The following is an 18614-nucleotide window of genomic DNA, read 5'->3' as shown; positions in this document are numbered from 1 at the left end:
GATGGATGACCATTGTCTACATATGCCACAAGTTGTCCAGATCTAGACTGACAAATGGAAAGAATAAGATGTATGATCCCGACACAAAGAAATGGCACTAGCTCACACCCTATGAAGTCGAGACGATGACCACTTGAAGGGAGCAACTAGAGCAAGGAGCCATTTACAGAATAATCATGAAGGATAATGTAGCCTCCACCACTACTCAAAATAAGAAGGTTCCAAACAATCTAGAACCAATCATCAACGTCGTGGGCCACCAACACTAGTGACTCAAATGCCACCTAGTGCAGTCCAAAAATTTGCAATAAAGAAGGCCATATCTAAAATTTTGGATATAACAAAATTCAAAAAAGGGGAGGAGGATGTAGTTGGTGGGAGTAGTCCCCTATGAAGGACACTCTTATACAAAGGCACGACAACAGTTTTATACTATGCATTGAGGGACAATCAAACAGAACCCATGTGGTAGTACCTATAATAGGGCCCGCTACTTTCCTTTTAGATCTCTTGCAAGTCTTAGGATCTTGTTTCTTGTATACCTAGACTTTAAATAGTTAGAATCTTAGTTGATCAGTTGTACCATTGTATCACTCTGAGCTAGAACCACTCCCAGTGTTCATCTAATCTTCATTCAAGTATCATTGAACTTTGTATCTGAATCTAGATCTAAATTTGAGTATGTACCAATTGTATCCAACTTTATATGAACTATATTCTAAGTTCCCTCAGTGTCTCATAATCTGAACTTGTCTATTCATTTTGGTCTAATCATTTGTATGAAGTCTAGTACTAGTTCATTTGAAGTTTTCTATGATCGGGTGATCTGGTTTACACTTCATTTGAGTTCTATGTCATCTAGATAATCTGATCTCTGGTATTTGAATGTGATCAGCTCATTTGGCGTTTCATGTCTAAACTTGATCACTCATCAAATACCTAAACTGCCTTTTTAGTCACTCCGAGTCTAACTCTGGAATAGCTATCAAGCTCCAGGTCATTCCATTTCCCCCGCCACTCTAGGCTCGAAAAAAACATGTTTAAGCCTTCAGCATTTCCTTAAACTGCCAATGTAAAGAGGCCGTCCTAGACCCCTTTCACTTCAAGAAGAAGAATTGTGCACTACCTCAAGACCAACCCTTGTACATTGCCAATGGTTAGGACTATAACATTGATATTCTATAATTAGTGAATACCAACAATATTCTAGACTAGCAAGGAATTCGAGGCTTCTTCTCTTGACTATTACTACAATATTTCCCTAATCCTTATAGGTCATCTTGTGCCTCTTTATCATCCACATGCTCACCAAATATTGTCCCTAGTCATGCTTTGTGCTACCCGCATGAAACCCTACATTCTTAACTATCTTCAATGCAATAGACCGCCCTAGGTAGTGAGCACTTAATATGTATGTTCTTACTAGTTCATCTATGTTACAAAGCTTCTTTGGTGTGTATCAGACACTGGTTTGTTTGTACATGGGATAGGCACTACCCCCATACACTAGAGTAAGACCTCCCTTCACTCATATTGGCCATCACATAAAGGCTAAAGAGGGCTTTCAAAAGTTCAAGGGCTATGGATTTCATATTTGCTGGCAAGTGAAGACTAGAAGTAATCTTGTAAAGAAGAACCTATGTGGTGTTTTTGAACCCATGGGCACACAATAGACCATCCAAACTAGGGTTTCTCAAGCACAATATTAGCAAAAGAATAAACAAGCATTGGGGATCATCCATACTGTGGTGGATGAAAACTTTGTTCATCACTTGGATGATACCAATATAGCCTTTGAAGCTTGGCCAAATAGGGAGAGGCTTTTTGGAGCCAAAGCAAAGAACTCTAAGATCTCATTAAGAATTCTTGCTTTGGATTCATTCTGCAAGAAGGAGAGGAGGTATATTGCCTTGCCAGTACACTAAGTTCGATATGTACTCAATTGATTTGTTTGTTGGGGGTTGCGCATATAAATATATAGGTATATCACTTTCATCAACAAAACAGGATACATAATAGCTTAGTAGAGTTACATGTTTTGCATTTAGATGAAGGTGTTCTTTGTAATTGTATGTTTATGAATAAAAATGGTTCATTTTATTCAACATTGGAATGTGTGTAGAGGGGTCTTTTTTAGACTCTATATGTCCATGATGCCTAGGGTTTCTCAATAATGCATCCAAAACAAAGTCTATTTGGAAGAGTTATTGAAAAAGATGACAAGGTTGTTATGCTTCTCAAGTCTCTACAAGACAACAAGAACTTTGATCAACTTGTCATTTGTCCATAAGGAGAAGGAACCCACCCCTTCCACAACTTGAGGATGTGACCAACAATTTGTAGCAAGAAGAGAAGGAGATCCTCATGAATAATAAGAAGATAACCAGACTAACAACCTCTAGCACAACTACTTCCAATGAACATGAGAGGACTTCTAGTGGATCTAATGATGTATCTTCGAAGGGGAAGAGATGCCCTTAATATGGCAAGCTAAGCCAATATGCCAAGGGTTGCTTCACGAAGAACCCTTTCCCTCATTGTGGAAAGAGAGCAAACGATTACCCATACAAATGCTACCACAAAGACAAAGGGAGACACTCCAAAGGCAAGTGTCATGTGGTAGAAGAAGACCAAGCATTCTACCATCATTTTTTTGATGAGTCAGAAATGATGTATATGTTTGTATATTGTGTGTTCAATTGAAAAAATATAGAGAGGCCTATAAACCGGCTCTAATCAAATTGTGCCAATTTTTTTTAGATGCATTCGCTATAACTATGTCATTATTGTATACTTTTGCGTTTTTATAAAACATATTGGTACATGTTTCTTTGAATTATGCCTGGAAGAATTGATGTCAGGTCTTCATGCACCCACACCACTTGGCTAGTAGGTAGCCAAAAGGAGTTTTTTGCAAACCATTAATTAATTAGTTTTGGGTGTTTTTGGGGGGGGGGGGGGGGGGGGGGGGGGGGGGGGGGGGGGGGGGGGGGGGGGGGGGGGAAAGGGGGGGGGGGAGGGGGGGGGGTAATTTGTTTTTTTTAGTTCTTAAGGGAGCCCTAAGGGCAGCCAAGGCGAATAGCCTAGTGGTTAAGCTTGTCTTTTTAGTGTCTACGTGCTGAGGTCAAATCCTAGGGATTAAGGGTGCTTTTGAAGCTAATTTGAGATGCTGAAGCATCGAAGATACTATGTATTGAAAATTGAAAGTAGAGCGAGTAGTAGGCCACATTGTGCTTGGTATAAAGAAGCACAATATTTTATCTACATAATGTTTTTTTTTCCTTGCTTGGAGTTAAGTAAACCGGGTTATTTGGTATATTGTCTTGAGAAACTGGCTCAAAAGATTTAAACTAGCCACTTGTTTAGAGAAGCATGTATATTGAATGGACAGGGAAAAAAAGGCATTGTTGTGAGCATTGGCTAGACTAAAAGCTACTTTACATGTTGCACACTGCAAATTAAGTTCGTTTATCTTCTTTGATTTGGGGGGGGGGGGGGGGGGGGGAGGGGGGGCAAGTCTATATAAATTGTTTATATCTTGTATGTGCGTTCAATGACTAATTTAGAAATCCCTTATGTAGATTTGTGATGAATGAGACGCCCTTTTCCTATTCAATTTGTGTAAACCGCCATTTATGGGCACCCTTTTGTATGTGGGAAATGAATTTGTGTAAACCGCCATTTATGGGTACCCTTCTGTATGTGAAAATGTGTAACATTCCGCGTTAGAAAACTCCTCCTATTGACCTTGAGGGAGATGTTAATGCCCCCCGCAAGGTGCATGTGCACGAGTGTGTTGGGAGACCTAACCCTAACGACGACTTGTTTATGGCAAAGAAAAAGTTGTTTGCATCATGGATTGCAAATATAGCAAAGGGGAGTGAGTAAATTGACTTTTGCCATCAATTGGAACAAAAAAGTGTGCTCTCATGTTGTTTGTTTGAGAAAATATTCACTACCTTCTCTTGAAGGGCTATTAGAGTTAATGAGGCATTGAGGTCAATAAAGTCTCATGAGCTGTTTTCATTAAGTTGGCAGGCATTTTTACTTGAGCGATTATACTTGAGGTGGCTTTTTACCAAGTGACCCGCAGCAAGAGCTGACATGAGAGAGAGCTCTCCAGCAAGCACAGCTCCAGCTACTATGCAAGCTAGGCGTTCCGCATTGGCGCCCGGGCACTCCTTGTTTGGCCCTTTCACACCTAGCAAATCCAAACAAGCAGCTTGTGATGCCAGCTGGGTCCCTCCACCTACAGTACCCACCTGCAAAACTTGCACAAATTAATACTGAGGAGGTGATTAAGGCATACTTATACATAATTACTTCTAATTTCGTCAGCATCTATACAAAATACTAATGAATGTCATACTCATACATAATTACCCACCTGCAAAACTTGCACAAATTAATACTGATGAGGTGATTAAGGCATACTTATACATACATAATTACTTCTAATTTCGTCGGCATCTATACAAAATATACTAATGCATGTCATACTCATACATAATTACCCACCTGCAACACTCGCACAAATTAATACTGATGAGGTGATTAAGGCATACTTATACATAATTACTTCTAATTTCGTCAGTATCTATACAGAATACTATTTCATTACATTAAGAGCTCCGTCTCCTTGCCTGGCCATTTTCCATGGAAAATCTTGAAATTGGAAGGGTAATTATACCTCTATTGCAGGCATTGTAACAGAAACATATAAATCCTTGCCATTATCAGCCAGCTCCATCAATGTAATGCACTGAGAACTCTCCACATTCTGTGCCGGATCTTGTCCCGTTGCAATAAAGACTGCTGACACTATGTTTGCTGCATGTGCATTAAAGCCTCCCACTGCCCCGGCCATTGCAGAGCCTGTCAAGTTCTTCAAGGTATTCAAATGCACCAAAGCTGGTACTGTTGTTTTCAAGACCTTAGCCACCACATCCTCGCTAATAACTGCCTCGCATACAACGCTCTTTCCGCGTCCCTCAATCCAATTTATCGCCGTGGCCTTCTTGTCCGCACAAAAATTTCCTGCAAAGACAAGGTGTAATGCATACACAGAAAGACATTGCACGATGTCTATTTGATCTTAGAGTGAAGAGAGAAGAAAACTGCTTGCAAACCTGATATGCTCACAATGACCATATCTGCAAAGGTCTGTTGGAGGTAGTCAAGGACATTTTGAACCCCCTTTGATACCATGTTCATTCCCATCGCATCACCAGTCGAACACTTGAAACGCATGTAAACATTGCGGCCAGCTAGTGTTGCCTGGATGCTTTGCAGCTTCGCAAATCTACTGGACCTGTTTTGCCACTCCAAATACATAAGCTTAAGTCACCACTTATATATTAGGAAGCATATACACCCTCCTGTCCAGCACACATGATGCACCTACATGATTACAAGTGTTTATTATACCGCTCCTATCGAGCGCACATGATACACACATGATTATAGGTGCATTCCTCAGGCACCAGTGGCATTCAAGTTGTTTCCCAACCAGAACATGAATACAAGTAAACCTTGGCATCAGACATGCAACAAGAAGTCAATACTCAGTTATCACTCACCTATTAAACACATTGCAAAGCATCTCAAAACTCTCTGACTTCTCGACGAAAAACTTCAGCTTAGCGGCCCGCACTGCAGACGGGAAGGACACGACTGGAGCTCTTGTCATGCCATCTTTAAGAAGGATGCTTGTCGCGCCTCCAGAAAGGGCTACTGCTTTGCAGCCACGATTAGTGCTTGACACAAGGCAACCCTCTGTAGTAGCCATGGGGACCATGTATCTGTAGCCGTTTAGCAAGAGAGGGCCAGCCACACCCACAGGAATTTGCACATACCCCACCACCATCTCACAGCATTGGCCTAAAACAGAGGAGTAATTGAAGCCAGAAAAAGGAAGGCCGTCCAACGCTCTTCCGGTCAAGATGGTGAGAGCCTTTCTCCGCACAGAGGCCGCTCTCTTGCAATCCCCAAGCTCAGATTCTAAGGAATAAGAGGGAACTTGAGAGCATGCAACAGCAGCCGCTATGTCCTCGTCGGAGTTTTCCTTTAAAGCCTGGCCCTTGAGCTGCACATGGGCACGATGCGGAGGCCACAATGCAGATGATGGTGAGGTGGGCATCTGCTTGATCATGTGGCTCTTGAAGTCCATCGCTCCCTCTTCGTCTTTGCCGACATAGTTCTGCACATAGACAATGCCAAAGAAGCCCCAGAAGTAGATGATGGAGACAATAGCGGCAACAATGGCAAAAATCTCAGAGAGAGACAGGATAGGGAGCAGGGAAGAGGACCCCCGGTTTTCACCCCAGCGCTCGAGGAGGACGTAGCAAGCAGCAAAGAAGAGGAGGATAAAGACTTTGTTGGTGAGGCTGGAGCTGGCGGGTAGGGGGAGTACGTCGGGGGGGAGGTGCTGGAAGCCATCACTGTGCTTCAAGTTCTTCGAAGTAGGAGCATGGCGCGCAAAGGCCATCATATGAAAGCTTCTGTTACGCTTCATTCTGGAAGAAGACAATTTCTCACTCTAAACAGGGCATACCACCCATTTTCTTGCTTCTCTCTCTCCCTCTCTCTCTCTCTGGCAGCAAGGAGTGAAGGTACCCTCTACTTCGAAGGCTGCCCTCCTCCTTCCTGCACCACCGCCAGCGCCCGCTTCCTCTCTTTAAAGAAACGGCTTCCGCTTCTCCAAAGAAAGTTGGTACACGGAGCTGCTACTACTCAGGAGCCCCTCGTGTTGTGCAGCTAAAATCAGAGGAATTCTGTGGCTTGCCAGTGCATGTGCTTAGCCTATGGAGGTAGCCGCAGCAACCCTCTCGAAAGCATTCCATTCTGCACTTTCGAGAGATCAGATCCTTTAGAACTCTCGAAAGCATTTCATTGTGCACTTTCGAGAGAGATCCTTTTAGAATTTAGCTGTAGAAAATTAGAAGATGATTTATTTCTAGCACATTGGGTGCAGGGATCACTAAGGGTACGTCTATGCGTGCCGTCCTGAAGGATGCAAACACACAACCATATTATCCTAATAAATTCAAAAGAGGAAATGGTGTGTCACTCACTGTTCTATGCTTGTCATCGTGAAAGATTCCATGTCGCGAAGAAGAGAGAGCCGCTGTTGTCACGCTCAACCGTCTCAATGCTCTCTTTCGTCGGCTAAATCTTTAAGGTCTCTTGAGATAGTTTCCTACGATGTTAAAACTCTCTTCTTCTTCTCTCTCTCTCTCTCTCTGTCTCTCTCTCAAGCGTGCGCGTGCGCGCACACACACACACTCGTGAGCACACGATAGAGAAGAAGGTAGAGATAGAGCAAGAGCACTTCTTTAGCATGCACCTCAAGAATGAGGATTTTAGGTCAAAATGGAACTTTTATATGAATCTGATCCATTTATACATGAGCGTCCACAGTGGTCGGTCATAACAAAAATAATATAAAAATGAAATAAGTGGTGCGCCTCTCATCCGCAATCACCTACGCACCTATAGGACCGACAAGCCCGGTCCATAACTCAAATAAAGTGATTAAGCAACCGTCAAAGGTGATAGGGTGTCTGTAAGTGGTGATAGCCGTTTTTCGGCTCTCCATAATTGCCATAGTAAGTTACTCCACCCTACCAAATTCACCCAAACGCTATGGCTATCCCTACCATTTCACTGTACATAGGCGTGTGTGAGTTAGGGGGCTTTTCCCATATCTTCTTAAAAACCCTTAGCTAGCTAGTCACTGGACTAGTTGAGCCAAAAAAATAAAAAAAATAAAAGTATATTATGGCCTCTTTGTGTGTAAATATTTCATTGTATATATGGCCTAAATATAAGGATTTTTTATAATTATTTTGATATTTTATTTAAATATTCTACTTAGGTGTGTGTTTTATTAAACCTATGTACACCTTCTTTCATTCTCTTACACCATAATTATATTTTTTGCCAATATTGTACATACTCTAACTTCATATTTTTCCTTTATACAAATCACTCCCACATTTTCACCCTCACCCTCGTGAAAACAAAAAATTGATTTCTACTCATTGGTTACTTTTATTATATTATTTACTTGCATACCTTTTCCTCTTTCACCCAAAATAATTCAAGGAGGGACCATATCATATGATTCCAATATCTTTCCATATCCATAACTCCTCCATATTTTTATTATTATTTTTACTCATTATTCTAACACCATGTGCTCATTGAGCTAAAGTCCATGAATAGTCCATACACTAGTCCCACCATGTATATATTTCTTTATTCACCAATAATCCTCCTCCATGCATGGGTCAAGGGCAACTTGGATGCTTTGTATTATAATATGACAAAGGAGGGGCTCACTCTTGGATGCATTGTACAAATTCAACAAAGGAGGGGGCCACTAAAAGACTTTTGCAGGCATAAAAAACAGGCTTTTTGGTGAGAATTTTTGCACCTATCTCCACTTCGAATTTGGAGCGGTGGTCAAAAGAGAAAATGTAGCCCACGCTCTGAATAATCACCTCAAATTGTTTCATGATTTTTGGAGCTACCAACGGTGAGCTATGATTTTTTGAGTGGACCCCAGTCTGCCCACTTTTCTCACAAGTAGCTTTTAGTCTTCTCTCACCCTTCCACACACCTACTCACTCTTACACATCCCTCCCTCTCCTTCCCTCACTCAAACCTGCAATTTCCATGGCTTCTCCCACCCTCTTCACCATTACCTTTCTCTCTCATCCCTATAGTTCTTTTATGAACCTCTACATACATACACCATCTCTATGCCTCTCTCTATTATCTCCAAAGTACAATTCCATCTTAACCCTTATATATATACATAAATTCAGCACGTGTACCATGATTAATCTCTGCAAATCAAGAAATCTCATCAACGAAATTACCATTTTCATCACGATAATCAACCTTGGCGGCGGTGGCGTAAAGAAGAGAAGACGAAGAAGAAGATCGATAGTCATTTTGAGAACCTACACAAGTAAGTCCAAAACATCTTCAAGCTTCACCATCACAAGGATTTGTTCACTTCATTCAACCATCCACCTCATTCTACCCATTGTAAATGTAACATTAACTTTCTAGTGATTACTAACCACTAACATACTAACACAAAGTAGCCATCGACCTAACCATAAAAGACACCTCGCCTCAAGACATGTGTATAGCAACTCTCTCTCTCTCTCTCTCTCTCTCTCTATCTATCTCTCTACTTACTTTCACCTTATCTACCATCAATAATGCTCTTTTTTGAGCCCACACCCATGACTCAAGCAGACAAAGAAGGCCCGCAATGTTTTGATATTCAAAAAAATCATAATCCTGATTTGTTAGCTTGTAAATTAGGATTTCCAATAATCTTAATGAGGGGTCTCCAACCTATAAATATGCCCCTTTCCTTCTTGTAAAACAACCTCCAACATCTCACATAGCACCCCAACACTCTATGCGTGAGGAGAGACTTAGGTGTAGCAACCACTTGTGAGCTTCACTCTTGGTGTGAGAGAAGCCTTCAAGCTACACATTGCAAGTGAGAGAGCGTGAGTTCCACAAATCTCAAAACCACTATTGTATATGCTCCTTCATCATCAATAAATTGAGGTTTGGTGCATCAAAGACGCGATTCGACGTTCAAATCTTCGTCCTTCCATTTGTGCAACACGGTTTGGTGAATTCAAGGTGACTTGTGTATTTTGAGTTTTTATCGGTTGATCTTGATTCTAGAAAGTTTTTTAGTGTGTTTTTCATTGCCAGTTTTGTGTCCATTGTAAGAGGGTATTGTGGTGAGAGGTCTCCCACACCCTAAGACAGTGTGTGTGTGTTTTGGCAATGTTTAGCAATCACTAAGCATTGAGTGAGTTTTGTACAAGTTCTACGATAGCATCATAACGAACCATCTCAATTTGCAAGTCACAAATAAGGTATTACGCAAGATCCTTTCCTCTCTCTCTTCTCTTTGCTCTAGCTCTCTCTGGTCCATTTCATGTGTGTCTTGGTGTGAGGTTGCTTGTGTGTGTGGTGTGGTGCATCTTCTTGGTTGTGCCAAAATCTCTCTTGCGTCCTAGTTCGCATACCATAACTAGGTGGTGCCCCTATCTTGTTTGTGTTTGGCTGTGGGTTTGTTGTTGTGTTGTGCTTGTGGTTGCCCCAGCCCCAATTGAGCAGCACGGGAGCCTTGAGGGGTGTTTAGAGGTCGCCTCTCTTGTTGCCCGCCCCGGACCGCCTCAATTTTGGTGCCCCCACGGAGGACAAGCTTGTGTATGTTTTGTGAAGGCTCAACCTTTAGCATAATCAAGTAGCTTGCATGAATCACGAGAATTTGTATGATCCCTTCATTCCCATTGCAAGGCAAAAGGTACACATAATTGTTAGTACTAAGTTGCAATTTCAGCGAGTAATTCGTAGAATTTTAGGTCCTCTTAGGTTGGTAGAGATAAACGCATCAGTAAATCTTTTTATTTTGCCTCTCATTAGGTACGACCTTAGTTTGGACGTCTATATTTTTGTTTTGTTTTAAGAATTAGGTCATGCATAGACCATGGATAATGGCCCAGGAATACAGGTTTTTCCCTTTCATTTCACTCCACACATTAGATTAAACATTGCAATTAGTAGAGAAATCCATTTTCAACAACGTATGGTATTCATGTTTGGTGCCCAAAGAGTAGGAGAAATTCTCGCGTCACCAAACCCTGTCATTCTACCTCTTATTGATTATCATAGGTCATTTGATGTGAATATTTTTATTTTGTTGTAGAATAGATTGCAATTTAGAAAATATTATTGTGTAAATCTTTTAAAGAAAGAAAAAACAAAAACGCGTCACTTTGAAATCAATTCAATGGAGAGCCAACGCCAAATGTGTGGATATCCTCTTTTCTTTGGAGAGCCTGGAGAGGATGCAGAATTATTTCTAGCGAATTTCAAGATGTCTTGCCGTATCAAGAGGATAGTAACTGATCAAGAATGTGTAGAAATGTTTGAGGTAGTCCTTAGGAAAGATGCTAGCACTTGGTTTGACTCTTTGCCTGAGGAAGTTAAAGAAAATTAAATGGAAGTTGTCAATCATTTCAAGAGATACTTCTTTGATCCCCAAAACACTCAAAAGCTATGGCAAGACATTGTTTCTCATAAGCAAAAAGACTTAGATGACTACTACTTGTACAAGCAAGAGTTTCTACGTCTTTGGGCTATATGGGTGAGAAATGTTGCTAACCCTGGTGATGGTGCAGAGTTCCTAAAGAAAGAGAGGTTCATAGCCGGACTCTTTCCTGACCTTAAGGTAAAAGTTGAGGCGGGTGCACCTGCTACCTTTGATGCAGCTGAAACTAGGGCTGCTGAGAAATATAGAAAACTCAAGTGCTTAAGGGGAGAGGTTCCAATAGAAGGTCTGAAACCCAAAGGTAAGTCACAAACATCAACATCTAGGGAGATTCCTGAGGTAACGGCGGAAGTGATTGAGAAGTTAAATGAATCCTTAAGTAGCCTGTCAATTCACCTTGCACAAGCTGTAGGTCCAAAGGGACAAGCAAAGAAGTCAGAAGAGCGAGATCCACCACGACCTAGGAGAGTCTTGCAATGCTGGAATTGCGGAGAGTGTGGACATGGGATGTATAATTGTCCTTGGCCCCGTGGGGAGCCAGGCAGACCTAACTTGAATTACCCAGTGATGAATGCAGGTGAAGGAACTAGTCAGCAACCACGGCTTCTACAAAGGCCAAACGGAGCAAGACCACCTCCACAAGGAGTGGAAGGAGTTCCACCTTTGCCAGACCCAAACGTGCATGTGGTAGAGGTGACAAATTCAAGAGAGGTTGACATGGAAGCAAATGGCATTAAGCGTGGCCGAGGGAAAGGTAAGGAGAAAGAAGGAGTTACATCACAAAGTGACCATGGACGAGAAAAGAAGGCAAAGGAGACCAGGGAAGCTAAGAGGACTCGACGTCGTATCAACCTCCAAGACTTTCCTCTTGGACATGGAATGGCTCCATACAACCTGTTGGAAGACATGAGAGGTAAGGGTTTTGATATCTCATGGCCTCAATTTCTTGCATTATGTCCACAAGTTAGGAGGGATTTAACAAGGGCAGTTATCACTAGGAGAAAGGTAAAAGAGAGTGTGCCTGTTGTAAAAATTGCACAAGCTGAAATGAATGAGGACATTACACATGTGCTAGAGTGTTACATAAAAGGGAGATTGGTTAGGAAAGGTCTAGTGGATGGGGGTGCACAAATTTGCATCATGACAGAGGGACTCATGCAAAAACTAGGCATGCACATCCATGAGACACCTGAAATTAAGGTCAAGATGGCAAACAATAGCAAGGCTAGGTGTGTAGGCATTTGTAAAAATGTTTTTGTGGAGGCCTTTGGCATTAAGAAGGCAGTGGATTTCTATGTCATGTCTACCAAAGGAAATGGTTACCCATTTATCCTAGGGAGACCATGGCTAATGAAAATGCGAGCTTTGCAGGATTGGGAGAGTGGAAAGCTAATTTGCAGGAACGACAATCATAAGAAGGTTGTCTTTGACATGAAGGAGCAACGCCAAGAGGAGCTCCATGAAGAATCATCTCAAAGTGAGACGGAAGAAGGTTGGACCGACAACACTTCAGAAGAAGAAAGTAGCGGCAGCATTACTGAAGAGGAGTCTTCCATCAAAGTCATGGGGGTAAGGTTTAAGCCAACCAACCAAGAGAACTCTTGTCAAGGTTTGGAGGAGGTAGGTTCCCAAGAGAACCAAAAAGTGGAAGATGAAAGAATGCTAGAAGGTATGCTATCTACAACACTTACAAAGGATGAAAGAGAGGAGTTCAAATGTGTGCTAAGGAAATTTCCTAGGCTTTTTGCTAAAGACTACACCGATGTGCGTGGAGTAGATGCTGTTCAACACAAAATTGAGTTGAAGCCAGAGGCCACACCTAAGGCTCAGAAGCTACGAAGGCTAGGAGTCATCAAGGAGCAGGCTTTACTCAAGGAGGTAAGAAAGCTTCTAGCAGCAGGTTTCATTTATCCAGTGGAGAATTCAGAGTGGGTCTCTCCCGTTGTTGTCACTCCTAAGAAAAACGGAAAGTGGAGGGTGTGTGTGGATTACCGTCCACTCAATGAGGCAACAAAAAGAGATCACTTTCCCCTCCCATTTCAGGATGAGATACTAAATGAGGTAGCTGGTCATGAGAAGTACATTGTGTGTGATGGCTACTCAGGCTACTTTCAAATAGGTATCGCATTGGAAGATCAATTGAAAACAACCTTTATCACTCCTTGGGGTTGTTATGCTTTTAGAGTCATGCCATTTGGTCTGACAAATGCTCCTGCAACATTCCAACGTTTCATGAACATGGTGTTTCAAGCATTCTTTGGAAAGTCAATTAGGGTGTTCATTGATGATTTCTGCATTTATAGCTCAAAATCATTGCATCTACAAAGGGTAGAAGAAGGTTTAAAGAAGCTCTACGACATGGGAGGTCAACTCAACCCCGACAAGTGCCACATAGGTGAGGATGAAGTGATCTTGCTCGGTCACAAGGTTTTCTATAAAGGCATTGAGGTGGATCCTTCAAAGGCAAAGGCTCTTATTGAGCTCCCATCACCGAAGAGTCTTAAGGAGGTCATCTCTTTCATTCAGAAGGTGAAGTATATGTCACGCTTCATTCACTTAGCCTCGGAGTTGCTTCATCCTTTGCAAAAGTTGACACAGCAAGTAGAATTTGCATGGTCTGATGAGCTTGAAGAGTATTTTTGTAACATTAAATTCATTTTGGCAGAGCTACCAACACTCATGTCTCCTTGTTGGGAGTACATATTCTTTGTTAGCTCTAGTGTTGGAAGGGAAACAATTGGTGCTGTGTTGCTACAGCAAGATCCCCACAGTACAAGGATGCGACCCATCTACTTTGCTAGTAGGGTCATGAATGCTTTGGAGAGAGACTACACAGAATCAGAACTCATGATGCTTTCTCTCATGTTGGCGGTGAGAAAGTTTAGATCCTACCTGCTACCAAAACCTTTTGTAATTCTCACTGCAGAAAATTTGTTCCCTTGCGTGTCATCTCAAATGAATCTTAGTACTAGGATCTCAAAGTGGATTATGGAGTTGCAAGAGTTCGAATACTCTTTCAAGGTAGAAGATAGTGTGCGTGCACAATTGGCAGGGATTCTCACTTATAGGGTACATGAGAAGGAAATTAAGGTGCCTCAAGTAAAGACCCTACCATTGCCACCACCAAAAAGTATTCCTAATGCTTTTACCTTGTTCTTTGATGGAGCTTTTCGACGAGCCACAGGGAAAGCAGGGGGAGGGCTAGTGTTGCTCAACCCAAGTGGAGAGGTGGTCATGAAAGAGAAGGTCAATCTACCAGGTTCAACTAGCAACAATGAAGCAGAATACGACACACTACTTCATGGTTTGAAGATGTGCATTGGCCAAGGGATAAAACGTCTCATGGTAAAGGGAGATGCACTTCTCATTGTTAAACAGATTTTAAGCATTTGGGCATGCAAGAATGAAAGCTTAAGGACAAAAGTACACGCCATTCGTAAGATGTTTAATCAGTTTGAAGAAGTGCAACTATATCATATTCCGAGGAAACAAAATGAAGATGCCGATTTACTTGCACAACAAGCAGTTACATGTGTTGAGAGAGAAGTGCAGGTCATCATGGTGGCAGCAGCTGTCAAGCAACCAAGATACCAGGGATTGGAGTCATTGGCTCCCATTATTGGCTACATTTTGGAGGGTGAGTTTCCACAAGACTTCACGAAGGCTCAGAAGAGGAGACTCATGAAGAAGGCAAGTTTCTATCTCTTCCTAGAAGGCTCCCTCTATCAAAAAGGGAAGGATCAAGTGTGCAGAAGAGTACCAACTATCGAGGAAATTCCAGCCATTCTAAAAGGTTTGCCTGAAGAGGCATGTGGTGGTCATTTTTCCCAAGAATCAACTGTGAAGAAGATTTTGCTTGCGGGGTATGTTTGGCCAAGCTTGCAGGTGGATGTTCAACATTGGTGTAAAAGCTGTCACAATTGTCAGATAAATGGAAATAGAAGGTTGGTGCATGGCCCGAGGCAAATAGTTCTTGCAAAAGGACCCTTTGAAAAGTGGGGCATTGATGCTATGGGTCCTCTGCCTAGGACAAAAAATGGTAAACTCTACATTCTAGTGGCTGTAGACTATATGACTAGGTGGGTGGAAGCTCAGTGGAAGCTCAAAGTGTGGCAAGAGTGAATGAGAGGACAGTTAGCAAGTTTGTGTACAATCACATTTGTTGCAGATTTGGCACACCTTTGGAGATTGTTTCTGATAATGGTCCAGGGTTTAGGAAGGGCTTGCTCACAGAAGTTTGTGAAGAGCTTCACATTCTACATCGTCATAGCACACCATACTACCCACAGTCAAATGGTTTGGTGGAGAAGGCTAATGGTGTCATTGCAGGAATCATTAGAAAGATGGTGCAAAACAAGACAAAATTATGGGATGACTTCTTGGATGGTGCCTTGTGGGCATATCGAACCACATATAGGGAAGCCACGGAGTTTACACCATTTCACTTGGTCTATAGTCAAGAGGCTTTGCAGCCTATCGAGCTCAACATTCCAACAATGCGACTTCATGGCAAAGGAGCACAAGATGATCAAGAGGTATGGATGGATCGACTTCTTACGTTAGTGGAGCTTGAGTGGAAAAGAGAAGCAGCATACGAGTGCTACAAGAGGAAAGCCACACAAACGAAAGAAACGCACAACAAGAAACTGAAGGACAAAGGCATCAAGGAAGGAGAGCTTGTGCTAAGGTATGACAATCGACTTGACAATCGTTTTGATGCCAAGTTTGAAACTAGATGGCAAGGGCCATACATAGTCAAGAAGTCTTTCAATTCTAGTTACTACCAGCTTATGGACTTGAATGGTAAAGAGCACTCCAGGAAGGTAAACGGCTATCGCTTGAAGCCTTACTTGAGTTGCCTTCTACCAAAGGATCTACCAGAGCAAAAGGCAACTATCTCATGTAAGTATTGTTCCATGAAGCATGAGTGTAACACAAACCAAAATTCCAAGGGGCCAAACAATGAAGATCTTGTCAAAGACTCTGAAGCACTCTCTTTGGAAAAGATGCTCTATGATGGTACATGAATATACCATCATCCTGGGGGAGGGCTAATGATAGCCGTTTTTCGGCTCTCCATAATTGCCATAGTAAGTTACTCCACCCTACCAAATTCACCCAAACGCTATGGCTATCCGTACCATTTCACTGTACATAGGCGTGTGTGAGTTAGGGGGCTTTTCCCATATCTTCTTAAAAACCCTCAGCTAGCTAGTCACTGGGCAAGTTGAGCCAAAAAAATAAAAAAAATATAAAAAAATAAAAGTATATTATGGCCTCTTTGTGTGTAAATATTTCATTGTATATAATGCCTAAATATAGGGATTTTTTATAATTATTTTGGTATTTTATTTAAATATTCTACTTAGATGTGTGTTTTATTAAACCTATGTACACCTTCTTTCATTCTCTTACACCATAATTATATTTTTTACCAATATTGTACATACTCTAACCTCATATTTTTCCTTTATACAAATCACTCCCACATTTTCACCCTCACCCTCGTGAAAACAAAAAAATTGATTTCTACTCATTGGTTACTTTTATTATATTATTTACTTGCATACCTTTTTCTCTTTCACCCAAAATAATTCAAGTAGGGACCATATCATATGATTCCAATATCTTTCCATATCCATAACTCCTCCATATTTTTATTATTATTTTTACTCATTATTTTAACACCATGTGCTCATTGAGCTAAAGTCCATGAATAGTCCATACACTAGTCCCACCATGTATATATTTCTTTATTCACCAATAATCCTCCTCCATGCATGGATCAAGGGCAACTTGGATGCTTTGTATTATAATATGACAAAGGAGGGGCTCACTCTTGGATGCATTGTACAAATTCAACAAAGGAGGGGGCCACTAAAAGACTTTTGCAGGCATAAAAAACAGGCTTTTTGGTGAGAATTTTTGCACCTATCTCCACTTCGAATTTGGAGCGGTGGTCAAAAGAGAAAATGTAGCCCACGCTCTGAATAATCACCTCAAATTGTTTCATGATTTTTGGAGCTACCAACGGTGAGCTATGATTTTTTGAGTGGACCCCAGTCTGCCCACTTTTCTCACAAGTAGCTTTTAGTCTTCTCTCACCCTTCCACACACCTACTCACTCTTACACATCCCTCCCTCTCCTTCCCTCACTCAAACCTGCAATTTCCATGGCTTCTCCCACCCTCTTCACCATTACCCTTCTCTCTCATCCCTATAGTTCTTTTATGAACCTCTACATACATACACCATCTCTATGCCTCTCTCTATTATCTCCAAAGTACAATTCTATCTTAACCCTTATATATATACATAAATTGAGCATGTGTACCATGATTAACCTCTGCAAATCAAGAGATCTCATCAACGAAATTACCATTTTCATCACGATAATCAACCTTGGCGGTGGTGGCGTAAAGAAGAGAAGACGAAGAAGAAGATCGATAGTCATTTTGAGAACCTACACAAGTAAGTGCAAAACATCTTCAAGCTTCACCATCACAAGGATTTGCTCACTTCATTCAACCATCCACCTCATTCTACCCATTGTAAATGTAACATTAACTTTCTAGTGATTACTAACCACTAACATACTAACACAAAGTAGCCATCGACCTAACCATAAAAGACACCTCGCCTCAAGACATGTGTATAGCAACTCTCTCTCTCTCTCTCTCTCTCTCTCTCTACTTACTTTCACCTTATCTACCATCAATAATGCTCTTTTTTGAGCCCACACCCATGACTCAAGCAGACAAAGAAGGCCCGCAATGTTTTGATATTCAAAAAAATCATAATCCTGATTTGTTAGCTTGTAAATTAGGATTTCCAATAATCTTAATGAGGGGTCTCCAACCTATAAATAGGCCCCTTTCCTTCTTGTAAAACAACCTCCAACATCTCACATAGCACCCCAACACTCTATGCGTGAGGAGAGACTTAGGTGTAGCAACCACTTGTGAGCTTCACTCTTGGTGTGAGAGAAGCCTTCAAGCTACACATTGCAAGTGAGAGAGCGTGAGTTCCACAAATCTCAAAACCACTATTGTATATGCTCCTTCATCATCAATAAATTGAGGTTTGGTGCATCAAAGACGCGATTCGACGTTCAAATCTTCGTCCTTCCATTTGTGCAACACGGTTTGGTGAATTCAAGGTGACTTGTGTATTTTGAGTTTTTATCGGTTGATCTTGATTCTAGAAAGTTTTTTAGTGTGTTTTTCATTGCCAGTTTTGTGTCCATTGTAAGAGGGTATTGTGGTGAGAGGTCTCCCACACCCTAAGACAGTGTGTGTGTGTTTTGGCAATGTTTAGCAATCACTAAGCATTGAGTGAGTTTTGTACAAGTTCTACGATAGCATCATAACGAACCATCTCAATTTGCAAGTCACAAATAAGGTATTACGCAAGATCCTTTCCTCTCTCTCTTCTCTTTGCTCTAGCTCTCTCTGGTCCATTTCATGTGTGTCTTGGTGTGAGGTTGCTTGTGCGTGTGGTGTGGTGCATCTTCTTG

General features: G+C 41.6%; 1 protein-coding gene across 1 annotated transcript; it reads right to left on the bottom strand.

The window, feature by feature from the left end:
• Positions 1-3868: 3868 nt before the first annotated feature.
• On the bottom strand, positions 3869-6850 carry LOC147452264 (3-hydroxy-3-methylglutaryl coenzyme A reductase 1-like). The gene is made up of 4 exons (XM_086518025.1): positions 5580-6850; positions 5130-5311; positions 4691-5037; positions 3869-4262 (listed from the first exon to the last, which is right to left on the bottom strand). Exons 1-4 carry the CDS (start codon positions 6512-6514, stop codon positions 4011-4013), a joined length of 1716 nt encoding a protein of 571 aa, XP_086374151.1. The 5' UTR covers positions 6515-6850; the 3' UTR covers positions 3869-4010.
• Positions 6851-18614: the final 11764 nt, after the last annotated feature.

This window comes from Adiantum capillus-veneris, chromosome 8 (assembly GCF_014529385.1).
Source record: "Adiantum capillus-veneris isolate H3 chromosome 8, ASM1452938v2, whole genome shotgun sequence".
Classification (NCBI taxonomy): domain Eukaryota; kingdom Viridiplantae; phylum Streptophyta; class Polypodiopsida; order Polypodiales; family Pteridaceae; genus Adiantum; species Adiantum capillus-veneris.
Note: the sequence above shows the minus strand (reverse complement) of the source record. Positions and strands in the feature narration are given on the sequence as shown.

Bases quoted from the DNA above. Each gene is read 5' to 3' on its own strand.
- LOC147452264 (XM_086518025.1), bottom strand. From the start codon at position 6,514: ATGAAGCGTAACAGAAGCTTTCATATGATGGCCTTTGCGCGCCATGCT. The intron at 5,312-5,579 runs GTGAGTGATAAC...GTGGCAAAACAG, and splicing joins CTTTGCAATGTGTTTAATAG to GTCCAGTAGATTTGCGAAGC. The intron at 5,038-5,129 runs GTTTGCAAGCAG...TTGTCTTTGCAG, and splicing joins GGTCATTGTGAGCATATCAG to GAAATTTTTGTGCGGACAAG.